This window comes from Ursus arctos, unplaced genomic scaffold (assembly GCF_023065955.2).
Source record: "Ursus arctos isolate Adak ecotype North America unplaced genomic scaffold, UrsArc2.0 scaffold_7, whole genome shotgun sequence".
NCBI lineage: Eukaryota > Metazoa > Chordata > Mammalia > Carnivora > Ursidae > Ursus > Ursus arctos.
In genome coordinates, this window is record NW_026623089.1 from 51,830,442 (window position 1) to 51,857,037 (window position 26,596).

A 26,596-nucleotide genomic window follows, 5' to 3' on the forward strand; every position below is an offset into this window, starting at 1 on the left:
TTATACCCAAAAACATTTATTGATTCAATGCAATTCCCATCAAAATTCCAATGGCTTTTTTCACAGAAATAGAACAATCCTGAATTTGTATGGAACCACAATAGACTCTGAATGGCCAAAGCAATCCTGAGAATGAAGAACAGAGCTGGAGGCATAACTTCATGATCTCAAACTATACTACAAAGCTATAGCAATTAAAACAGCATGGTATCAGCATAAAAGCAGGCACATAGATCCTTGGAAAAAACAGAGAACCCAGAAATAAACCCAGGCATATATGATCAATTAATTAACAACAAAGGACCAAAAAACAGAGAATGGGAAAAGAACAGTCTCTTCAATAAATGGTGCTGGGAACACTGGTCACATGCAAAAGAATGAAAATGGACTACTATCTTTCACCATACACAAAAATCAACTCAAAATGGATTATAGACTTGAATGTAAGACCTGAAACCATAAAACTTCTGGAAGAAAACATAGGTGGTGAGCTCCTTGACATTGGTCTTGGTGATGATTTTTTTTGGATTTGACACCAAAAGCAACAAAAATAAAACTAAACAAGCAGGACTACATCAAACTAAAAAGCTTCTGTACCCCAAAGGAAACCATCAAAAAATGAAAAAGCGACCTATGGGAGAAAATATTTGCAAATCATGTATCTGATAAGGGGCTAATATCCAAACTCATGCAACTCAATAGCAAAAAGCCAAATAATCCAATTAAAAAATGGGCTGAGTGTTCTGAATAGACATTTTTCCAAAGATGACATACAAGTGACCAACAGGTACATGAGAAGGTCCTCAATCAACATAATCAATCATCAGGGAAATGCAAATCAAAACCATAATATCCCTTCACAGCTGTTGCAATGACTGTTATCAAAAAGACAGGAAAATAACATGGTTGGTGAGGATATAGAGAAAAGGGAACCCCAAGTGCACTGGTGGGAATGTAAACTGGTGCATCCACTACGGAAAACAGTATGGAGGGGCGCCTGGGTGGCTCAGTCAGGTAAGCATCTGACTCTTGATTTTGGCTCAGGTCATGATCTCAGGATCAGGAGATCGAGCGTGGAGCCTGCGTAAGATTCTTTCTCTCTCTTCTCCTTTTGCCCCCACCCTCCAGGTCACACGTGTGCACACTCTCCAAAAACAAATTAAAAATAAAAAAGAAAACAGTATAGAGGTCCCACAAAAAATTAAAATAGAACTATCATATGATCCAGCAATTCTATTTCTGGGTTATATATCCAAAGGAAACATAATCAGAATCTTGAAGAGATATGTATACTCCCATGTTCATTGTAGCATTATTCACACTAGCGAATGTATGGAAAGAACCTTAAGTGTCTGTCTACAGTGAATGGATAAAGAAAATGCCAAACACACACACATACTGCAATATTACTCAACCATGAAAAAGAAGGAAATCTTGCTATTTGTGACAACATGGATGGAACTTGAGGGCATTACATTCAGTGGTATGAGTCAGACAGAGAAAGACAAATACTGTGTGATATCACTATTGTATGTGGATTCTAGAAAAAGCAGAACTCATGGAAACAGATTTGGGAAGTGGTTGCCAGTTAGGGGTTGGGGAAATTGGGGAATTATCGGTAAAAGGGCACAAACATCTAGTCACAAGACAAAAAAGTTCTGGGGATGTAATGTACAGTGCAGTGACTATAGTTAACAATATTGTATTATATACTTGCTAAGAAGATTGATGTTAAATTGTTCTTACCACAAAGAAGAAACTGTAATTGTGCAAGGTGAGCGAGGTGTTCATTAATGCTGTCGTGGTAACCATTTCACCATATAGAAGTGTATCAGATCAACTTGAGCTACATCTTAAGTTCACAGAATATTTATGTCAGTTACGCTTCAGTAAAGCCGGGGAAAAGAACTGGGCAAAGAGGGACTTGAATAGACATTTCTTCCAAAGATGATGTACAAATAACCAATAAGGACATGAAAAGATGCTCAACATCACTAATCGTTAGAGAACGTAAATCTGCAATGATGAGTCACTATCTTGCTCCCAGTAGGATGGCTACTGCCAAAAAAAAAAGGGGGAGGAAATAAGCAGTGTAGGTGAGGATGTGGAGAAATTGGAACCCGTGTGCGCTGCTGGGGGAATGTAAATGGTGCGGCCACCGTGGAAAACAGTCTGGTGGTTCCTCGAAAAGTTTAACGTAAAATTACCACACGATCTAACAAATCCAGTTCTAGGTATGTTCCCCCAAAGAACTGGAAGCAGGGACTTGAACAGGTATTTGTATCCCCATATTCCTAACTGTATTATTTACAATAATCAAGTATTGATAGTATAACATGGATGAACCTTGAAAACATTAAGTGAAACTAACCAGACATAAAAGGACAAATGTATGATTTCTTCTATGTGGTGCCTAGTATAGGCAAATTACTACAGAAAGAAAGAATAGTGGTTGCCAGACGCTGGGGGAAGAGTGCAATGGGGAATTACTGTTTAATACGTATGGAGTTTCAATTTGGGATGATGAAAAAGTTCTGGAGATGGGCAGTGATGACGGTTGAACAACACTGTGAATGTACCTAGTGGACTTAATGCTACATTTAAACGGTTAAAATGGCAAATATTATGTTGTGAATATTTTATCACAATAAAAATTTTATGGTATTGAGAAATAGGGAAAAATACTATTATTAGTTCCAGTAACAGTTGCATCAGCATAAAGATCCTTCTCAAAATTAAAAATTATCAGATATTATTTGCGATCTTGCATTTGCCAAGAGCAACTGACATTGCTTTTGATTATACGAATTGAAAATGAAGTTAATAGGAGTGTAAATCTTGATAAGCTGTTAAATGCATTTGCAGAAAAGTCAGAACAAATCAAGTTTATATTGTTACTCAGTTATCGCTATTACCCCAGGATATTTTATGAGTAATAAGACCTTTTTAAAGGAAAAGCTTTACATTTTAGTTCTTTTAGCAGCACTTTTTTCCTGCTTTTTGATAAAGAGATTCTCATTTCCATTTTGACTGGGCCCCACAAATCATGTACTTGGCCCTCCCTGACGCCCGCTTTACCAGTGACAGCCTGTCCATTTCTGACGGAGTCCTTTTGCCTCTGTGGCTCAGCTGTGTCACCTCTCAGATGGGAATGAGGCGTACCCTGCTTCAGAGAATTGGTGTGAAATGCGCGCACAGTGGTTTGGAGAATACTGGTGGCGTTGTTGTTCACACCAAGTCTGTTTTAACCATTGCCTTTTCTGCAGGCTGAGTCTTGAGACTTATCTAAAATGAAGAAATGTAATTCATTATTTCCTATGGAGCTTTCCCGACTTTTGAGAGAGAACCTAAATGACTCATTTTGTTCATAAAGGCACCCTTTATCTAGACTGGTGATCTCATGGATGGAATTTATTTCTTCATGTGACTAAAAGCAAAGTATGAAAATGACGCCAAAACACTGAACTCCAGTCAAAGGTCTTAAAGCCTAAAATTTCAAATACTGTTTCTCATAACCCTTCTAGCTTCTAAGCAGCCCCAAGTAAAAACAACACAAGGCGAGCTGAGTCCCCCCAGCGCCTTCCCTGGGCAATCTGCAAGCCTCAGACCGCGGAGGAAACAGCGCTGCTGTAAGCAAAGAGGCACAGATGGCCCAGCAGTAGGGCGGCTGCACTTAGGAGCTCTGCTGGGTTAGAGGACGGAGTCTGAGAGCCAAGAAGGGACCAAGGCGGAAGCTGGGGTCTCAAATCTGAACGCATGTCACGCACACTTAGAGCACACTCCAACAATATCCTGACCATCGGTACAGGTGACACTGTTAACCCACTGTCACTGGAGGTTTCCTGAGCCCTGAGGACATCCTGCCGAATCTCCCTAGAGATGGTACCATGCACAGGTGACTGACTTCGGGGTGGCACTGGGACCTGGGGACAAGCTCTCGTGTCAAGAGATTAGCCCTGGAGAACCAAACTTGTAACTGATCAATAGGTTAACAGGCTGGTTGGGGGCAGAATTCCAGTTGCTCCACTGCTCATGCCTCCCGCAAGCTGGCCAGCATCTCCCTCCTGCAGGCCTGTGGAATCCACTTTGAAGTGTTCTCTCTCACTGGCCATCCCTCAGACAGGCCCTCCCACTGCCTAACCTTTGCCCTTTCTAATTGCCCTGATCTCATCCCAACCTCCATAGCTATGTTTAAAGTCCACCTCTGGGGAATACACAGATTGAGTGTTCCAGATAATCCCCTTTCCAGTCCTGCTTGACATCTGGCCAGCAGGCTGTGGACCTGGACTTCCTGGGACGCTGGCTGGGGTTTGAGCAAGACCTCAGTGCCTACCTGGCTTCAGGATGAAGCTGGCCACCGGCTTCTTGGTCTTGTGGCTCAGTCTGGGGGGTGGCCTGGCTCAGACTGACACCAGCCCCGAGGCAGAGGAGTCCTATTCAGACTGGGGCCTTCGGCACATCAGGGACAGCTTTGAATCTGTCAACAGCTACTTCGATTCCTTTCTGGAGCTGCTGGGAGGGAAAAATGGAGTCTGTCAGTACAGATGCCGATACGGTGAGTGCCCGGCTTCTCCTCCTGCGGGACCTGTGGACAGCTGGAGCGGGGTCCGTCGTCATGCTCCTCTCCCTGTCAGCCAGCTCCTAAGTCGGCTGGCCAGATTCAGCAAATAAAAACACAGGACTCCAGTGAAATGTGAATTTCAAACAAACAACCAATAATTTGTTAGTGTATTTGAAATATTTGCGACACAGTCACACTGACAAATCATTGCGTGGTTATCTGAAATACGAATTTCACTGAGCTTCCTGTATCTTTTCTAACGGACTTACTCCAGGGAGTCTAGCTCCCCGGGGCCATTTTAAGGAGTTTGTTATGAGGCCAGTTCCGAGGAACAGGAAGCAGAGGTGGGGGGAAAGAAGATGAGGGGTCTTTGGGAGGAGTTCCTAGGGATGAACACTGGAGATGAACATTCGAGAAAATTCTGGCAGCGGGTCAAACAGCTTCCTCAGTCACGCTGTGCTAAGTTTGGAGATGGGTTCTCCTTTCTCCCTCATGCAGTTCACACCTTCCTTCCAGCTCTGTCAGTCTCTGATGGGCGTCGGTGTGTCTGACCCTCCCAGGAGGGCAGTCCCTGCCGCCGCCGCCTCAGTCAGCAATGGCAGGCCTTCAGGGGACAGGGAGGGCTTGCTGCCAGCCGTCTCTGCCCACCGGGGTCGGGCTGAGCAGGCCCCGCTCGGTCCCTCAGGCCTGATGTCCGATGCACAGTCGGGAACGGGTAGGAGCTCCACCTTGCCGGAGCTGTGAAGGGGGTACCTGGGAGCGGGGGGCACCGGTGGCTGCCGGGAGGAGTCCCCGGCGTCAGCTCCCTTCTCTGCACCGGGAGTGGTGTAAGGGCAGCAGAAAGCGAGGCCCTGGCCCTCGCAGCCGGGAGGCGGGGGAACTTTAAATGCAGCCGAGCAGGTTTTCGAAAGATACGCAGTTTCACATGGCGTTAGGTTTATGGTTTAGCTTATCAAACATTTCATCATGAGATTGGATAAAATTGGTGAGTCAGTCCAGCCTAGCAGGAAACCATTCGAGCAACATTTTCTCCAAACACTCAGTAGATAAAACTCAGCTTCGAGAGAGACTCTCAAAAGGGCTGCTTACTTGCTGGACTCACCCAGTCTCGCTCACTCCCTTTTACCTTCGAGCCAGGGACATCCCTACCTTACGAACCACAAGTGACTCAGAGACAACGGGTCATCCTTGCAGCAGAGCCCAAAGCCTTGCAGGACACACGTTTTAACCACACGCAGTTACGGTGAACAAAGGAGCTGCAGCTTCTCTGTGAAGATCCCATGGGGTAGAAAGCCATCTGCGCTAGGACCCCGTGGGCCCCTAGCCCCGTCTTTGTCCAACGTGGGTTGGACAAATGCAGAAGTGCCTGGTCACTGGACTGAGATCACCCAGTTTGCAACAACGGTGCAGGAAGGGAGTTAACTCACTTCACGTTTTGAATAAATACAGGTGCTGTTTTCCTTCCTAGAGGCTCTCAGAGACTTAGGTCTGTGGTTTAGCAAATACATAACCACAGGAATTTTTTAGGAAAACAAGACTCAAACCTTCCTCTTCCTTCTCTAGCAAAATAGCATTTAAAGATGTCAGCAAAATTTGGTTGCAAGCCTCTCCCTGGGCAGGCCCAGCAGTCACTGAAGGGGGATGGGGGACAGTCAACAGAGACATTGCAGGAAGGCAAATAACTCCAGTCACTCCGAAAACAGAGCCCATAAGGAGGGGCCTGAAAAACACGCAGGAAATACGGGATTAAGCCTTATTACCTTTGGAACTCGGTGGAGCCGAGAACCTGGAGGCTGTGGCCAAATAGTACAAAATATCTTCTCGGGTTGACTGTGAATGAAGCAATCTTTGGAAGAGATAATACCTAATAATTAGCTGAGTCCCTGTCCTTTCTCAGTTTGCTTTCTGATACACTTCTTGTGCATAACGCTTCTCTCTTTAAAGCGGTGGTTCTCAAACTCCCGTGTACTTTGAATCGGCTGGTGGGCTTGCTTAAAAAGACTGCTGCCCCTCCCCCCCTCCCCTGCCTCCTCCCCCCTGTTTCTGATTGGGTAGAACGGTAGGTAGGGGTGGGGCCAGAAAATTTGCATTTCTAAGAGTTTCCAGGTGATTTTGGCGCTGCTGGTCCCGAGACCACACTCCTGAAAAAAAAAATCTGCTTTGAAGGCTACAATCTTTTGTCAGAGAAAATAATTTAACCACAATTAGTCTACAAGAAAAAATTTCTATTTGGTAGGTACTTAACAACTACTTAAAACCTTAGTTCTCTATCTTGGCCCTGCACTTAACAAGCACCTGGGGGGCTTTCAAAACTGCTGCCCAAACCAATTTAATCAGAATCTCCGTGGGTTGGAGATATCAGTATTTTTAATATTTCCCAGGTGATTATCAAGTGCAGTCAAGGTATGGAGCGCTATTTTAAGAGGTCATTCTTGGAGAACTTCAGCCCATGGGTTGTTCAGACAGGTGAAGGTGTATTTGTGTCCTACAACATTGTGTCAACGTTCCTTTCCCCACTTCGGAGATCTACAGCAGCTTGTTTTCATGTCAACACGCAAAATCTGTAATTGCCAAGGATCGGGCTGTACATATAATGAGATTCAGCAGGTATCAATAACAGGTGTAGCCGAACTGCTATCAGGGATCTGCACTAATGTAAACAAGATTCCCTCTCCCGCCCCCCGGAGATGCTGAGCCAATAGGTCTGTGGTAGGACTCTGGAGCTGCACAGGTGGCTCTTGAACCAGACTTTGAGAAATAACTAGTAATGGAAAAATCATGGGTTTGAACTGGGGGTAGGGGTGCGTGAATTCCATTGCTGGTGACCTTGGGCAAGTTACCTAACTCTCTCAACCTTTGCTGAGTCATGTTTATAAATAATGTTAATAACACCTACCTTACAACCTATAAGGTTGTTATCAGAAAGATAATACATATAAAGAATTAGTGCTATGTGTGGATCATGGCAGATACCAAATTTTATAAACGTTATGAGAAAGATGGTCTGTTGAACAGGTTAACTATGCATTCAGATTCTTCCCGTTCTCCTTCAACATAAAATTTAAAAAACACAGAAATCCCAGTGGCTGGACAACACCCTCTCAACTTCTGGAAGAAATGATGATTTAAGTGTTCTGTGCCTTTGTGAAGGTCTTTGGATGAGGGTATTTGGAGCAGAGTTTCTGTGTCTTTATTCACACTTTGATAAAAGGACCTCATGATGAATTTCTCCTTGGGTTTAGTTCTAGAAAAAGTATCTTTAAATATAGGTCTTCTTTTTTCAAGAGGGTGTTTTATCTGTGTAAAATCTAGAGCAAAATTTTATGAGCCTGTGAGTTTGTGTCTTTTTCCAGGGAAAGGATTCACAGCCTTCATCAGATTCGTAAGGGGATCCATAGCCTGAGAAAAGGAAATAGCCACTGGTTCAGAGGCAAAGATTGTTCTCGTGCTAAGGTGACCCAATGTCCCAGTCTGCTGGGGACTGAGGGAAGAGGCAGGGTCAGGGTGGGGATTCCTGGGATATGGACTTCCAGCACTAACACAGAGGCAGTCCCAGGCAAACCAGGACAAGTTGGTCATCCTCCCTCCTGCAGTAACTTACTCTGTTTTAGGGACTGAAATGGAGTTTATTGCTTCAGTAAAATTGTCGTAGTTCTGCTTTATTCCCTTGATGTGTTCCTCATGCTATATTTGAGTGTTCCTGGAAGGATATATGTTTATTTTTTTAAAAAGATTTATTTATTTATCTGAGAGAGAGCCACACACGAGCAGGGCAGGGGCAGAGAGCGAAGAAGAGAGAATCTCAAGCAGACTCCCTGTGAGTCTGGAGCCCAATTCGGGGCTCATCCTACGACCCTGAGATCATGACCTGAGCTGAAATCAAGAGTTGACGCTTAGCCAGCTGAGACACCCAGGTGCCCCTGGAAGGATGTACATTTCAAATGAAGTACTTTGATTCTTTAGTAGATTCCCAGGGGAGCACAGTTTCTGCAGGAGCCAGCTGGGTGGGGAGAAGAGACACACCCTCCCGGGACGACGAAACCCTTGACCTGGGTAATAAAGCCCAGAAGTTTTTACTGTTCTTTTTGTGTCGTGCCTGCGGCAGAACTCTGCTTTCGGGGCTAAACCTCCCCCTGACTCTCCCTCGTTTGTCTCTCAAGGGTCTGGCGTGTTCTGTGGTGTTTCACTTTGTTCAGAAGGTTTTCATTTTCATAAGATCAAGTCTGTCAGTCTTTTTCTTTATGGCTTCTCAGGGTTGTGTCTTAGAAAGCCAACCTCACATCACAATTAGAACACCCTTCTGTTCGTTTTTTCTGTGAAAGCAACCATAGCTAAAATGTAATAAAGGACTTGCTGTGTTCCAATTAAACTTTTTTACGGACACTAAAATTTGAGCTTCATGTAATTTTCACATGAGGCTAAATATTATCCTTGTTTTGACTCCCCCCCCACCCAATTAAAAATATGAGAACAATTTTTAGCCGGCAGGCTATACAGAAACAGGCAATGGGCTGGTCTTGGGCCATCGTTTGGCAACCCATGAACTAGAGGACCAAGGGGTCAGCCTCCCGTTCCTGTAAATAGCCGAAACCAGAAAATAAAATTCATCTGTGGACATAGTACATTATCGGTGCCTAGACTCAAAACATCAAACCGTAAAGACTCAGTGCAACTCAAAACAGCTCAAACTGTAAGTTGAGGATATAGTAAATTATTTCTGCCCAGACACAAACCAACACCCTTTTTCTTAGAACTTTTCTTTCAAGCTTCATTCCTAAATGGAATTCCTACAGCTAATCCTGAACTATTAAATACAAAAAATAAATAAATAAATAACAGGACAGGTAGGAAGTGTCTGGAGTTGGAGTTCTATTAGCTTTCAAACTGGGATATCAGAATTTTATCTTCTGTGAGTCATCAAACACGAAAAAAGGCAGAGGGTAACCCAGGAAACCTCACTGCATCTGCTGCAAAAGCTCTTTCTCAGCAAAATTACTAAAGAGATAAGTATTATCACAAAATTTACACATTGCTTTCTTCCTGAAAAATTTCCCTCCTAATTTCTCTAAAGCTAGTATGTGTAGGACATTTGTAAAAGACCAATCCAAAGAAAAAATAAAATCACCATAATCATCTTATCTACAAGAGACAATTCACATTCAATCTATGCCATAGGGTGATTATTTTCATTATGTGTAAATTTGATTACTAACATTATTTAATACATTTTACCCATTCCGCAAGAGTTGGTAATTCTCTCTCTCTCTCTCTCACACACACACACACACGCATGTGCACATACAGAGTAGGTTGGTACCTTATGAGTGGTAGGTTACATTTCTCAAGAACTTTGCAAAGTTATGTAGGGATTACTGGTGGGCTGGCAGACTCCATCAATAAGCACAGTTCCTCTCCATCACAAATAAGAAATGTTGGGTGAAAAGAAAACACTAAAAAAATGTACACCCTCAGCTCGAATGGAATAAAGGGAAACCTGTAAGTTCCAGTTGAAAGGGAATAGCAGTGCCAAAGTGGTGAGCAGGGGCTGATGCTAAAAACCTTGGAGTTTTTAGTCTGGAACATATGTAGATTCCAGGGGCTGAAGAATGGGTTTTAATACTCATACAAAGAGGGGCGCCTGGGTGGTCCAGTCAGTTAAGCATCTGCCTTTGGCTCAGGTCATGATCCCAGGGTCCTGAGATCGAGCCTCTCATCAGGCTCCTTGCTCTGCTGGGGAGCCTGCTTCTCCCTCTCTCTCTGCCCTTCCCCCCTGCTTTGCTCTTTCTCTCTCTCTCTCTCAAATAAATAAATAAATATTTAAATATTTAAAACTATTAAAAAAGTACTCATACAAAGAGAGGAAGGGTAGCTTTCACTTGTAAGAATTGGGAATTTGGAACTGATTAGTCTGTATAAAGCTTAGAGCCCGAGGAGCTGCCCAGTCTGTTTAAATGGATTAGAAAAGATCTATCCAATATTCCAAGAAAGTAGCAGGGATGGTTTCCACCCCCTTGGGGCTGAGGCTTGAAGGCAGAATAAAGAGCACCCACCAAAAAATCACTACTCCATGTGTAAGACTGATGAATCACAGACCTGTACCCCTGAAGCATTCTTTGTTAATAATAAAAAATTTATTTTAAATTTAAAAATCACTACTCCAAACATATTCTATTCACAGGTGAGGAATTTGAACTTATACAGTTGGCCTGGTGTGAGCTCCAAGCTGAGAAATTAACAAAAATACTAGTGTTTACAGAATCTTAAGACTCTTGGAGCCACAGCAAAGGTAACTGAGGAACCGCTCTGTAGTACCTGACTCGGGGCCCAGGAATTCCTTTAGAAACACAAGCCCTCCTGAAGTTGAAGTCTTACTAGAATATTGCACGCCATGGGAAAAGATAACCCAATATGAGGAAACTCAGCAGACATTAAAAACTGACTTAGCACCCCCAAAACTGGAGACCGTAAAATAATAAAACAAGAATATTTGAAATTATTAAAGAAAGAAAAGAAGGACTAGAAAACATAATAAAAAAGACAGAACTCAGTGAAAATGAATATGCAGATTTAAAAGAAGAATCAAATAGGATTCCAAGAAGTGAAAATTATAGTCACTGAAAGAAAAATCTCAGTGATTGGGTTAAATAGCAGATTAGTGAACCTAGAGAGAATTAGTGAAATGGAAAATCAACTTGAAGAGCTAGTCAAAATTCAGTGCAGAGAGAGAAAAAAGGATGGAAATGTAAAAGAGAGGTTAAGATATACAAAGGACAGAGTTAAGAGGATTTAAAATTTAGTAATATGAGGCCTAGGAGGAGAAATTAGGGAGAATGAGGAAAGGAAAACATTCAGACAGTGGCTGTGAATTATCCAGAGTGAAGGAAACCAGGCCTTCAGATTGTTCCAACCAGGAGAAGAATATACAATCCACACCTGGATGCAGTGCAGTGAGACTGCGAGGGACGTGAAGAAATGGGAACCCTTGGGCAGTGCTGGTGGGAGTGGAAAATGGTTCAGCTGCTGAAGAACACAGCTGAATGGTTTCTCAACAAGTTCAGCACGGCACTGCTGTATGACCCAGCAATTCCACTCTTTAGGTATCTGTCCCCAAAAGAATTGAAAACAGATATTCAAACAAATATTTGCACACCCGTGTTCACAGCAGCACTCTTCACAGTAGCCAAGAGATGAAAACAGCCAAAATGTCCATCAATGGATGGATGAATAAACATCCAGAGAATGGAATAGTATTCAGCCATAAAAAAGAATGAAGTACTGATACCTGCTACAACATACATGAACCATGAAAATACTATGTTAAGTGAAAGAAGGCAGTCACAAAATGATATATATTGTATGATTCCATTTATTCAAATACCCAGAATAGGTAAATCCCTAGAGCAAAGCAGATTAGTGGTTGCCAGGGGTTGGGAGGAGGAGAGAATATGCTTAATGGGCATTTGGTCTCCTTTGGAGGGTGATGAAAGTGTTTTGGAAGTAGACAGAGGCAATGGTCGCACAACATTATCAAAGTACTGAATGTCGCTGAACTGTGCACTTTAAGATGGAAATGTGAATTTCACCTAAAAAAAAAAAAAAGAAAGTAGACAGATGTCATCAAAATTAAAAACTTTGGCTATTCAAAGAATACAATCAAGAAAGTGAAAGAAGGGACACTTGGGTGGCTCAGTCGATTAAGCGTCTACCTTCCACTCAGGTCATGATCCCAGGGTCCTGGGACCGAGTCCTGCATTGGGTTCCCTGCTCAGCAGGGAGCCTGCTTCTCCCTCTTCCTCTGCCTGCCGCTTGCCCTGTTCATGCTCTCTCTCCCTCCCCACCTCTCTGATAAATAAATAATAAATAAATAAATAAATAAATAAATAAATAAATAAATCCTTAAAAAAGAAAGAAAGAAAGTGAAAAGACAAGCCACAGAACGGGAGAAGGTATTTGGAAGGAAGACATATGAGCGGCCAATAAGCACAGGAAGAGCTGACCGACATAATTAGTTACTAGGGAGACGCAAACCAAAATGGCCATGAGATACCGCTTCATACTCACTAGGATGGCTGCAATCAAAAAGATTATAACAAGTGGGGGAGAGGATGCGGAAAAATCAGAACCCTTATACATTGCTGTGGGGAATGTAAAATTATGCCACCACTTTGGAAAACAGTCTGGTAGCTCCTCGAAATGTTAAACAGAGTCAGCATACAAACTAGAAGTTTTATTCCTCGCGGGAAATGAAAACATATTGTCCACACAAAGTAATGTTTGCCGTGGCATTTTCATAACAGCCGAAAAGTGGGAAAAACCTAAATGTTCATCATATTTACTGACAACAAAAAGAAATGAAACACTGATCCAACGTACGACGTGGATGAACCTTGAAAACACGACACTCAGTGAGAGGAGCACAGAAAAGGCCACAAATTACATGATTCCACTTATGCAAAATGTCCCGAATAGGCAAATCTATAGAGACCCTGTCTGGAATTGTAAAATTGTAAATATTTATGCCCCTAACTTGGGAGCAGCCAATTATATAAACCAATTAATAACAAAATTAAAGGAACGCATTGATAATAATATGATAATAGCTGGGGACTTTAACACCCCACTCACAGCAATGGACAGCTCATCCAAGCAGATGATCGACAAGGAAACAAGGGCTTTGAATGACACACTAGGCCAGATGGACTTCACAGATACATTCAGAGCTTTCCATCCTAAAGCAACAGAATACACATTCTTCTTGAGTGCACATGGAACATTCTCCAGAATAGATCACATACTGGGTCACAAATCAGATCTCAAAAGGTCCCAAAAGATAGGGATTCTTCCCTGCATATTTTAGACCACAACGCTTTAAAACTTGAACAAGATCACACTCGACTCCCACTGTTGGTGGGAATGCAAACTGGCGCAGCCACTCTGGAAAACAGCATGGAGGTTCCTCAAACAGTTAAAAACAGAACTACCTATGACCCAGCAATTGCACTACTAGGTATTTATCCAAAAGATACAAACATAGTGATTTGGAGGGGCACATGCACCCCAATGTTTATAGCAGCAATGTCCGCAATAGCCAAACTATTGAAAGAGCCCAGATGTCCATTGACAGATGAATGGATAAAGAAGTTGTGGTATATATACACAATGGAATATTACTCAGCCATCAAAAATTGAAATTTCACCGTTTGCAGTGAAGTGGATGGAACTAGAGGGTATTATGCTAAGCGAAATAAGTCAGTCAGAGAAAGACAAATACCACATGATCTCACTTCTATGTGGAATTTGAGAAACAAAACAGATGATTGTAGGGGAAGGGAGGAAAAAATGAAACAAGATGAAATAAGAGAGGGAGACAAACCGTAAGAGACTCTTAACTACAGGAAACAAACTGAGGGTTGCTGGAGGGGAGGTGGGTGGAGGGTTGGGGTAACAGGGTGATGGGTATCAAGGAGGGCATATGATGTACTGAGCACTGGGTGTTATATGCAACTGATGAATCACTGACCTCTCCCTCTGAGACTAATAATACACTATGTGTTAACTGATTTTAAATAAAAGAAATGAATAAAAAATAAAAAATTAGGAAGAAAAAATGAAAACAAAACAAAACATTAGAATTGTTAGTAAATGAATGCTCATAAAATTCTTTGAGATTAGGAGAAAAACGCCAAGCTAGTCTGAAGATTATTACCCTTTTATGACATTATCATCATCACCACCATCATTACTACTTAATTGGGATGTGAATATCTGCTGAGGAATGTGGACTTTAAAAAGGAAAAATTGAATATGCTTTTAGATAACTTTTATTTGATGAATGTTCCCAAATGCTTAATTTCTAAATATTTCTTCCTGCTTCTTTCCTCTCTTTCTCCTGCTAGGAAAGGCACCAATGCCCAGACCTGGCTACAAGCCTCAGGAGCCCAACGGCTGCAGCTCCTATTTCCTGGGTCTTAAGGTACCAGAAAGTGTATGTACCACCACCATTGTTTTCTTAGTTGATTGGTTTTAACGAAGGCAAGTCCAAGAGTTATCAATGATGGGAGTGATCATTTATGAAATATAGTTGATCAGGATAATTATTTTAAATTGGATACAGAGTAAGGGAGATAATTTTCAAAGAAAGTATCTGATTTCCTTTTATCAGAGGCAGCTGTCCCTCAGATAAGATCTTGTGTAGTGAACTTTAAAGTCACCACTGCAAGTATCAGCCGAATCTTAAGTAATCAAACATCACTTCATATGAAATATGACAAGTTTGACTTATTTAAATTGAGTGAGACTTTCCCTGTGATGTGCTGGAGCCATTGGCACTGACCGGCAAAGACTTTTGCAAGTGGTTGATTTCATGCTGGTAGCATCAAATCATTAATGTTCAGAGTATTAAGATCATAGTGTCTCCACATACCCACCCACATACAAGCACCCAGCCCCCACCCGCACCTCCCATCTAGCCGCTGGCTAAACATTTCTCCTCCTACTGCTGGCTGTTCCCTCAAACTACTGGCCTCCCTTGAAAACAATATAATAAACTGATTGATCTTAAGACCTCTTGGAGGCCCTTTTATCTTTTTTACTTCAGAAAAGAGGTGTTATGTAAAATGTGGGTAGAGGGATTTCACATCTAAGCTATGATTTTGAATTCTGCCTTAATCAAGCTTAATTTCACTTTTCTGCTGATTCAAAAGATTTTACTTTGTAATCGTTTTCTAAGCAGCGTAATGTTTATTCTTCTATCAAAAATGCTGCTCATTGGGGCACCTGGGTGGCTCTGTTGGTCAAGCGTCTGACTTCGGCTCAGGTCATGATCCCAGGGTCCTGGGATTGAGCCCTTCATCAGACTCCCTGCTCAGCGGGGAGTCTGCTTCTCCCTCTTCTTCTGCCGCTCCCCCTGCTTGTGCTCGCTCTCTCTTTCTCTCTCAAATAAATAAATAAATAAATAAAATCTTTAAAAAAGAATGCTGCCCACCAATGTGGCATTTTTGTGCAAATTGGGAAAATGTCCCCTTTCCTCTTCCATTTGTCAGAAATTCATCCTAATATACTGATTGTTAGAAGAGGAAATTTGCCATTGACTAGACATTTTTCTCTTCTTTTCTTTTCTTTTTTACAGATTTATTTATTTATTTGAGCGAGAGAGAGCACACGAGAGAGCAAGGGGAGGAACACAGGGAGAGGGAGAGAGAATCTTAAGCAGACTCGTGCTGAGCGCAGAGCCCAACAAGGGACTGGATCCCACGACCCTGAGATCACAACCTGAGCCAACACCAAGACTCAGACGCTTAACCGACTACATCACCCCGGCACCTGGCTAGACGTTTTCCTTAATAAACATACAAATCTATGATGTCTTGTGGGGAGATGTCCCCTTTGATACGACGCTTTCACATACCGCATAACCTGCACGGCCATATGCCCAGCCTTGTCCACAATCATCAAGATGTGTGTAGACACAGAGGAAAGGCAATCTCTTTCAGATATGTATTTATATTAGAGAAATCCCCTTTTTTGGCTACTATACTTGATACCGATTTAGTAGCTATGAAAGTGGTATCGAAACCTCTATAGAAATGTACCAGTGGGTGGAAATTATTAACATGGACACATTAATGCTTCAACAAGGCTCAACTTGTCAACAAATTTTTCTCTTCCTCATTCTTGAAACCTCCCTCTCCCTATCACTGTTTTGCTGTAGAATCCTTTGTTCTAGGAACTCGGTGAGGATGTTGATACTTAGTAACGAGACGTGCATGGCCAGTGTCAGCACCAGAAGACATAAGGGACACGGCTGGCAGCACAAACCACATTCCTAGTGAACCTGCCCCAATCCTGTATTTTCCTATACAACCTCTCAGGCTCTTACCCCAGGATGGGCTTGCAGTCTCGGAGGCATTAGTCCGCTGCAGCCCCCTTTACCTGGCAAAGGAATAAACTATGTCCCTTCTTTATCCCCAACTCTGTCTTCACATTACATATTTTGGCTCCGGAGCACAGAGGTCAGTTTTCAACAACAGTATGCACTCTATTTTGGGAGTAATGTCATTTTGTTTATCGGTACAAGTATTCTTTAGAACTAGTTCAAGAATTTCCAATTTAGTTGACTTGATGATAGCGACTATACTCACCAGATTTTGCTACCTCCGCTGTGATAGATGTTTAGCTGTAGGGATGAGGTACAAGCAAAATGGAAGGAAGCAGTGATAGGGATCTGCCCAGAAATGCAGAGCCCATGCTGTTGTCTTGTCTAGTGAATTACATTACCTCTCAATGTAACAGTGTGTTTTCTTCCCTTTTTCTCAGAAGGGCATTTTAAACTACCAATGTCCATATTCTGCTTTAGGTGGCCTTGGAGTAAAAGTTCAAAAGGGGGGAACTTAAGGAGACCCAAGTGGAAAGGATCTATAATAGCTGATTAATCAATCCCCACCTATATTGTGAAACCAGATTTCCACAATTTCCCCTCGGGTCCAAGTCTATATGATCAGAAGTGCCAAAGATTCTAAGATGCTCTACCTGCGTCTCGACACCTCTGGTCCAAACTCTTTCATAGACCACAGAACGATCGCTCCCTATAATCATTCATTCTGTCATGTCTCCGCCTTGCTCCAGAGTCTTTATCAATTCTTACCAGTTACTTTGGAAGTCAGGGCCATCCACCGACTTGCCTTTCTCTCTAATTAAAAAGTAATAAACAAACAAACAAACAAATTCGTCCCTGCTAAGCCCTTGAAAGACTAAACAAACCGACTTGCTCACATATGATTTGTTCATATCTCCTTCCTTTCCCTGATACACCCTAAGTCTAACCTCATTCCTCATAATCCTCTCCAAAGAAACCCATGTAGAGTCATCAGACTCTAGATGTGGCATTCTACGAACTTCACTACTCAGTTTATGCCACAGCATTTATAACTGTTTATAGGATGCTTAATACGTGTGTGTGTGTGTGTGCGCGCGTGTGTGTGTTAGATCTTGCCATTGACCACAGTCCGCCTGTGGTCAGGAACCACATGTTCTAGAGCCCGCTCTGCTCCCCGACACATACACACACCTTTAAAACAGTGCTGTGTGGGATGGGTCCCTGATAAATGCTGGTGACCGCTTGATGAACTAAGGCTTAATTTTTCATACTTCTGAGCCTTCAGATCCTTTGTTCAAGCGAAATCTCACATTACATAGGTCTTAGTTGAAGTCCCATAGCTTTGCCTTCTTCACTAACCTTCTGATCTCTATTTTCATCACTGTAGTGGCCTGTGACTTTGAAAATTACCAAATCTAAAAGAAAAAGAAGAAAATGGGCTATTCAGAGTTAAGAAACTAATAACTAAACCATGACGGAAACTTAACATCCTGTGACTGTCAACCGGATGTGTTCTCCCGAGTGGCTGGCATTTCAGAATTGATCTGCGCGTGTAGCAGGAATTCGAGGACTGGCTAGCTCATAACAAGGAGGGCAAGGTTGCCTGAGGTCGTTGGTCTAAACGTGGCGTTTTCTTCCTTCGCTTTTCCGCAGATGGACTTGGGCATTCCGGCAATGACCAAGTGCTGCAACCAGCTGGATGTCTGTTATGACACTTGTGGTGCCAATAAGTATCGCTGTGATGCAAAATTCCGGTGGTGTCTCCACTCCATCTGTTCTGACCTGAAGCGGAGTCTGGGCTTTGTCTCCAAAGTGGAAGGTAGGTCTCTTAAGGGCATCTACTGGTGAGCAGGGAGTTCTGTTCCTGTTTTCTTACAGAAATGTATCCAGAGCTCCTCGATGCAAAGAGACCATTAGAGCTCCCCTAACTTTCTTTCTAGAACACTGTGATGAACATAGGAAGGGTAAAGGAAGATTCTGGACATTCCTTCGCTAAAGTTCTTGCTGTCCTGCCCAGGAGCTGCTGGCCCCATTCCTGATGGACAGGGCCACACCAAAGCCTTCCCAGAGATATAAAAATCTATCCTTTAAGACCGGACAAAGAGTTGCCCAACTGGCTTTGGTTATTCATTCCACTATTAAATAATTTTCCATATCAGGAGTTATTTTGTATAGGACCACTTGGTTTGGTGTAAGCTCTTTTTGCCTTATTTTGTTCTCAGTTGGGCAAAGAATTTTTAAAAACCTATGTGTAAAGCTCTCTGTATACTTGAGGATAATTTTTTTAAAAAAACTGCATAGCTACCCAGTTTCTAGTGCTGATTGTGTAATTTCTTTTCCCTAATTCACCTTAGGAAAAGCTTTAATCCTTTAGTTTCCAAAACTAGAACATTACATCTAGGTATTAGCATTATGTATTTTTAGATGGCAAAGTGACGTTTAAGGCTTATAAGGAGCTGGCCTCATGCCACTGAGAAAGTCAGCCGTAGAAAGAATCTTAAATTGTTTTCATAGATCAATGTCTAGAGTGTAGTCCCAAAGGGAATGTGTGAAGGCTTGAAAATATGAAGAATTAATTAGGCCCCGTAAAGGGAGTATTACACTATCTGTACCGACAAAAGGTGAAGAAGTACCCGCTGCTAATCTAGGGTCAGGTGGAGTTACTTCCTCTAAGCAATGTTCTATTGATTCTCTCTCCTCAATATCTCTTTGATATACCACTTGCCTGGTTACTGCAAGTTAATCTAATCTCTGGGTCCCATCCAATCTATTTTTCCCCATAGGGACCAGATATATTTTTGTACCACTTGAATCAGTCATTTCCACCCTCTGTGTAAGTCCTCTAGTTGGTTCCTCTTCCTTGGGATAAAACGAAACTCCTTAGTATGATGAACATAGCCCTTTCTGATCCAGCCCTACCACACCTCTCCAGCATCATCGTGCTTATTTCTGATTTCTCTCCTGACTTCTGCCATTCCAAACTCCTTGGGTTGATGGACCATATCTTTCTGCCTCTACAGTTCCCTCTGCTTGGAACATTCTGATCATTCATTTTGTTGTTGTTGTTGTTAAACAGCTTTATTGAGATATAATTCACATACTATATAATTGAACCATTCAAATGCTTTTACAATATGTTGAGAGAACTATGCAGTCAGCCCCACAATCAATTTTAGAACATTTTCATCCCTCCAAAAGGAAACCCCATAGCCATGAGCAATCCCATTCCATCTTTCCCCTGCCAGGCCCTTGACAGCCATGAATCTGCTTTCTACCTCTATTGATTTCCTATTCTGGATATTTCATAGAAATAGAATCATAAAATATGTGGTCTTCTGTGACTGGGTTCTTTAACTCAGCAAGGTTATCCATGTGGTAGCATGTATCAGTATTTCATTCCTTCTTACTGCTAAATTATATTCCATTATATGGATATAATGTATTTTTTTAATTCATCAAATGAAGGACATTTGGGTTGTTTCCACCTTTTGTCTATCATGAAAAATTCTGGTATAAACATTGATGTATGGGTTTTTGTAGAAACATACTTTTTTTTTATTTCTCTTGAGTACATATCTGGGAGGGGAATTCTGGGTTATAATGGAAATTTTATGACAAACTGTTTTCCAAAACAGCTATACCATTTTACACTCCCCCCAGCAATGTATAGAAGTTCCAATTTCTCTACATCCTTACCAACCCTTGTTATTATCTGTCATTTTTTTTAAGTTTATTTATTTAAGCAAGCTCCACACCCAACACGGGGCTCGAACTCACAGCCGGAGATTGAGTCACATGCTCTTCTGATGAGCCAGCCAGTTGTCCCTTTGTCTTTTTAATCATAGACCCCAGCAAATGTGAACCGGTACCACATTGTGGTTTTGATTTGCATTTCCCTGACTGCTTATGATGAGCACCTTTTTATGTGCTTATTGGCCATTAAATATTTGCTTTGGAGAAATGTCTATTCAGATCCTTTGCCTCTCTTTAAATTGGGTTACTTGTCTTTTTATTATTGAGTTGTAAGAGTTCCTTATATATTCTGGACACGGGTACCTTATCGAACATAGGTTTCACTAATATTTTCTCTCACTTTGTGGGTTTTTTACTTTCTTGATGAAATTACTTGTAAAGCAGAAATTTTACGTTTTTATTAAGTCCAATTTATCTATTTTTTTCTTTTGTTGCTTGTACTTTTGGTGTCATATATGAGAAGGCTTTGCTTACCCCAAGGCCACAAAGATTTGCTCTTCTAAGAGTTTCTTCTTCTAAGAGTTTTGTTTTAGCTTATACATTTAGATCTATGATCCACTTTTAGTTAATTTTTGCATGTGATTTAAGAAAGAGGTCCAAATACATTCTTCTGTATGTGGATATACAGATGTTCCTGCATATTGCTGAAAGACTATTCTTTCTCACATTCAATTGTTTTTGCACCCTTATCAAAAATCAGTTGAACATACATGCAGTGTTTATTTCTAGACTTTCAATTCTATTCCACTGATCTACGCCAGTGCCACACTGTCTTTATTACTGTGGTGTTGTAGTAAGCTTTGAAATCAAGAAGTGTCCTTCAACTTTGTCCTTTTTCCACGATTGTTTTGGATATACTGGATGCTTTGCATTTCCATATGAATTTTAGGATCAGCTTGTCAATTTCTGCAAGAAATGGCAGTTGGAATTTTGATAGGGCTTCTGTTAAATCTATAGATCAATTTGAGGCATATTACCATCTTAACAAAATAATTTTTTCTGATCAATGAACATGAATGTCTTCCCATTTATTTGGATCTTCTTTAATTTCTTTCAACAATGTCTTATAGTTTTCAGAGCACAAGTCTTACACTTCTTTTGTTTAATTTATTCATAAGTATTAATTTATTCATTTTGTTGTTATTGTAAACAAAATTTTCTTAACTTTATTTTTAGATTATTTATTAATAACATACAGAAATACAACTGATTTTGTATATTGATCTATTATCCTGCAACCTTGCTGAATTCACTTATTAATTTTAATAGATTTTAGTGGATTCCTTAGGTTTTTTCTATACACAAGATAATGCCATCTACAAATCATTCTCCTTTCCAATTTGGATGCCTTTTTATATATTCATCTTGCCAATTGTCCTGTCTAGAACTTCCAGTACAATACTGAACAGAAGTGGTGAGAGCAATGTAGAGAGCAAATAAACAAATGGTACCAAAAAACCAAAGGACCAAAGAAGCAATCAAAAGAGAAATAAAAAAAATATTGAGGGGCACCTGTGGGTCACTCAGTTAAGCGTCTGACTCCTTTTTTTTTTTAAGATTTATTTAATTTTATTTTAAAGAGAGAGAGAAAGACTGTGATGGGGAGGGGCAGATGGAGAGGGAGAGAGAGAAATCCAAACAGACTCCCTGCCCTGCACAGAGCCTGATGTGGGGCTTGCTCTCAATCCTGAGATTGTAACCTCAGCTGAATTCGAGAGTTGGACACTTAACTGACGGAGCCCCCCAGGCACCCCAGCATCTGACTCTTGATTTCGGCTAGGTCATGATCTCACAGTTGTGAGATTGAGCCCTGCATCGGGTTCCACACTCATCAGAGAGTCTGCTTGAGATTCTTTCCCTCTGTCCCTCCCCCTACTCTCTCTCTTTAAAATAAATAAAGAAATCTTTAAAAAAAATATTGAGACAAATGAAAATGAAAATGCAACATATCTAAACTTAAGAGCTGCAGCAAAAGCAGTACTAAGAGGGAAATTCCTAGCCATAAAATGCCTATATCAAGAAAAAAAGAAAGATCTTAAACAAACTAGCTTCACACCTCAAGCAACTGGAAAAAGAAAAGCAATAGAGCCCAAAGTTAGTAGAAGAAAGGGAATAACAACGATCAGAGCAGAATTAATGAAATGAAGGCTAAAATAATAATGGAAAATATAGATGAAAGTAGGAGCTATTTTTTTAAAAGATGAACAAAATAGGCAAACCTGTATCTAGACTCACTAAAAACAAAAAAGAGAGAACTCAAATAAATAAAATCAGAAATGGAAGAGGAGACATTACAACTAACACCACGGAAATACAAAGGATCACAAGAGACTACTATGGATAATTATATGCCAACAAATTGGACAACTGAGGAGAAATGGGTAAATTCCTGGAAACACAACCTGCCAAGACTGCATAATGAAAAAACTGAATCTGAATAAACTGATCATCAGTAAGGTGGTTGAATCAGCAATCAAAAATCTCCCAACAAATGAACAAGATGGACTTTTAAAGTGGCTTCAACATTTAAAGAAGAATTGATCATCCATTTAAATGGCTTCAACATTTAAAGAATTAATACCCATCCTTTCCAAACTCTTCTAAAAAATAGAAGAGGAGGGAACACTTCCAAACTCACTTTATGAGGCCAGCATTACCCTGATACCCAAACTAGACAAGAACACTACAAGAAAAGAAAATTACAGGTCAGTATCCCTGATGAACATAGATGCAAAAATCTTTAACAGAATTTTAGCAGACCTAATTCAACAATACATTATAAGGATTGTACACCATGGTCAAGTGGAATTTATTCAAGGGATGCAAGTAAGTTTCAACATCAGCAAACCAGACAGTGTGATACACCACATGAACAAAATGAACAAGATGAAGAATGAATATCATATAGTCATCTCAATAGATGCAGAAAAAGCATTTAACGAAATTCAATATCCATTTGTGATAAAAACTCTCAACAATAGGTAGAGGGGGAACATACCTCAACATAATAAAGGCCATACCTGACAAGCCCACAGATAACATCATGCTCAATGGAGAAAAGCTGAAAGCTTTCCCTCTGAGATCAGGAATAAGACAAGAATGCTCACTTTCACCACTTTTATTTCACATAGTATTGGAAGTATCCTGGCCAGAGCAATTAGGCAAGAAGAAATAAAAGACATCTAAATTGGAATGGAAGATGTAAAACTATCACTATTTGCAGATGACATGATATTGTATATGTAAAACCCTAAAGACTCCACCAAAATACTATTAGAACTAATAAACAAATTCAGTAAAGTCACAGGATACAAAATTAATATACAAAAAATCAGTTTTGGGGCGCCTGGGTGGCACAGCGGTTGAGCGTCTGCCTTCGGCTCAGGGCATGATCCCGGCATTATGGGATCGAGCCCCACATCAGGCTCCTCTGCTGGGAGCCTGCTTCTTCCTCTCCCACTCCCCCTGCTTGTGTTCCCTCTCTCGCTGGCTGTCTCTATCTCTGTCAAATAAATAAATAAAATCTTTAAAAAAAAATCAGTTTTGTTTCTGTACACTAACAATGAATTATCAGAGAGAGAAATTTAAAAATTTTTTCATTTACAATTGCATCAGAAAGAATAAAATACCCAGGAATAAATTTAGCCAAGGAAGTGGAAGACCTGTGCATTGAAATATATAAGACATTGATGAAAGAACTGAGAATGACACAAATAAATGGAAAGATATTCTGTGATCATGGATTAAAAGAATTAATATTCTTTTTTCTTTTAAGATTTTATTTATTTGACAGAGAGAGACAGTGAGAGAGGGAACACAGTCAAGGTGAGTGGGAGAGGGAGAAGCAGGCTTCCCGCCAAGCAGGGAGCCCGATGCAGGGCTCGATCCCAGGACCCTGGGATCATGACCTGAGCCAAAGGCAGATGCCTAACGGCTGAGCCACCCAGGTGCCCCAAAAGAATTAATATTCTTAAAACGTGCATACTACCCAAAACAACCTACAGGTTCAATGCAATCCCTATCAAAATTCAAATGGAAGGTGTTCTGAGATGCCTTCCCTAATAACCCTTACCCCCAAAAGGATAGAGACTCTTTCTGTGGGTTCCCATACAACCTTAATATCACTTCTATCATGGTGTAGTGTAACCATTTGTTTACCTATCCATCTTGTCCGCCTCTGTCCAAACTGTGAATACTTGGGTTGGGATGTCTTTGGTCTTTGTATCCCAGATGACTAACAGAATTACTGACCAACACACATGTTTTTTCAATGAGTGAATTGTTATTCATCCCACACTTGAACAGAGAAGGCTATAGGAAACATAGTGGAGTTATCTGGGTGAGTATTCTGCAAAAATGGTAGAGTTTCCATGGAGTGAGCACAGTGGTATGGGAGTTCTGATTGCTAAACATGATTTAGACCTGGAGGCCCATAAAAGAAGGGTACCCCAAAGTATATTCTGCTTTACTAGTTTGGATGGAAGCTTATGAAAAAACTTCTCTTACATGTATGTTTTTCTTTTTAATTCTGTATTTGGCTTACTGCCTTAACCTTCCTCCAGATATCATGTCATCCTTGGAATTACACTGCTTCTTAAAATTACTCAATCTACTTCAGGTAGTCTAGTATATTAACCTTTTATTTCTCTTCATCTTTTTCAAGTAGCTTGTGATTCTCTGGCTGATACTGTGTTCAATACTGTATGGACCTTGGGCTGCCGACCTTTTATGAATAGCCAACGGGCAGCCTGCATCTGTGCAGAAGAAGAGAAAGTAGAATTATGAGAAAGAGGTGATCTCTTCCTGGTTTTGAATGATGCCACAGCTGTCAGTCTCTGAGATGGTAGTGTGGCAGATGTGTCTCCTCCTTGCTTCCAAAAGTTTGGATACCACAAAGCAAGAGAAAGAAAACCTTGTTCTACTAGCTGAGAAGTGAGTCCCATCCTTTGAGGAGAACTGGAAAAAAGCCATGGAGTGATTTGAAGACTACTCTTCATTTTAACGATGGTCTCCCCAGCCGAAACACATTTGCCTGGCAATTCAGTTCTTAGTTTAAAGACTAAAATAAAGACTAAAACACTGGGATTCCTGGACTTGGTAATTATATTCATAAGTGAAATTTTGCAGAGTCCAACCATTTGGGAGGCAAGGACTTTCCTCTGGTTCATCTTTCAGTTGCCAGTAAGCATCTCACATTTAATAAAGTGTATTTTTTAGAAAAGAAATGAATGAATTCCATTATCACCAATGTACTTCCATTTCACTTAGAAGAGAACAGAACCCAGCCTGGTAAGTTCCACTGATGATAACCATCATTCCCACTGGTGCTGGAGAGATGAGAACAGGTGGGAAAGGTCAGAGACTTACCTGGTTAAGGCCAATGAAGGTGGAGGTCAGATGGAGTTAGGTCTCTGAGGTTCCATTTTTTCCTTCAACGAACTATTCCTGTTGATATTCCCAATTCCTAAGTGGTGTTAGTGTCATGTTAAGATCTGAGAAGTACGTGGTAAAAATTGCCACTGCAGATAGCTAGGTAAAGTCCCTGAAATCTGGGGGGACACAAATGGTCAGTCCGTAAACTATGTTTCTTAACTCTGACTACAGATTAGAATCACCGGAGGACCATTAAAAAACAAAGAATTTCTGGGGGTGGTATCTACCTATTGGTGGATAAACGCTCCCCACCTGATTCTGACGCACTGGGAAGGCTGAGGTCCACTAAGGTCAGGGATTGGCAAATGAAGCTCATGGGCCAAATCAGGCCTAACGTCTGCCTCTGTGAAGTTTTCTTGGAGCGCAGCCATGCTCTCCTTGGTTTATGGCGCGCCTGTGCTACAGCCTCAGAGCTGAATACTCGTGACAGACTGCACGGCCAGAAAGCCTAAAATGTTTACCATTTGGCCCTTGACAGAAAAAGTTGGCCAATTGCTGACCTAGGTCATTCTGTCTTTCCCTTCCTTTTGTTAAATTTACTGGTTGCATTAAGAATTGTTGGTGATAGTCATTTCTAAAAAGAACAAGAAGAAAATCTGTTTCCTGATCTTATGTAAAGCCATAAAATTAATTGGCATAATAAGAAATTGCATTTGATTGCATATAAAATTTATCCCTGTAGTTTATAATATTTATTTCAATAAAATTTATTAAGCATCTACCTACAAAATAGAGTATGGTATAATTTTACATCTTTTTCTATTGCCTTATTAGTCTGAGGGCATAGAATGCCAGATAAGAGGGCATATGGTACCGAATTTTGTCTACAGTTCATTGAATCTCTTAAATGCATGTTAATAAATTTTTTTAAAGATTTATTTATTTTAGGGGGGAGGAGGGGCAGAGGGAGAGAGAATCTCAAGCAGACTCCATGTTGAATGGAGCCCGACTCGGGGCTCGATCTCACGATTCTG

At 41.1% G+C, this 26,596-nt stretch overlaps 1 protein-coding gene and 1 long non-coding RNA gene across 6 annotated transcripts; one reads left to right on the forward strand and one right to left on the reverse strand.

The window, feature by feature from the left end:
* Nucleotides 1-11,092, reverse strand: LOC130543057 (uncharacterized). The gene is made up of 2 exons (XR_008958083.1): nt 4,334-11,092; nt 1-3,285 (listed from the first exon to the last, which is right to left on the reverse strand). It is a non-coding gene; the product is annotated as an uncharacterized LOC130543057 (long non-coding RNA).
* On the forward strand, nt 4,187-26,352 carry PLA2G12B (phospholipase A2 group XIIB). 5 transcript variants are annotated; one of them, XM_026504437.4, is made up of 4 exons: nt 4,187-4,555; nt 14,458-14,546; nt 18,090-18,255; nt 24,853-26,352. In XM_026504437.4, the coding sequence occupies exons 1-4, from the start codon at nt 4,345-4,347 to the stop codon at nt 24,972-24,974; spliced, it is 588 nt and encodes a 195-aa protein (XP_026360222.1). In that variant the 5' UTR covers nt 4,187-4,344; the 3' UTR covers nt 24,975-26,352. The 5 variants fall into 5 exon arrangements, with proteins under 5 accessions (XP_026360222.1, XP_026360223.1, XP_044242092.1 ...); XM_026504438.4 differs by having other exon boundaries at nt 24,856-26,352; XM_026504439.4 differs by having other exon boundaries at nt 4,211-4,555; nt 14,458-14,534.
* The last annotated feature ends 244 nt before the right edge of the window (nt 26,353-26,596 follow it).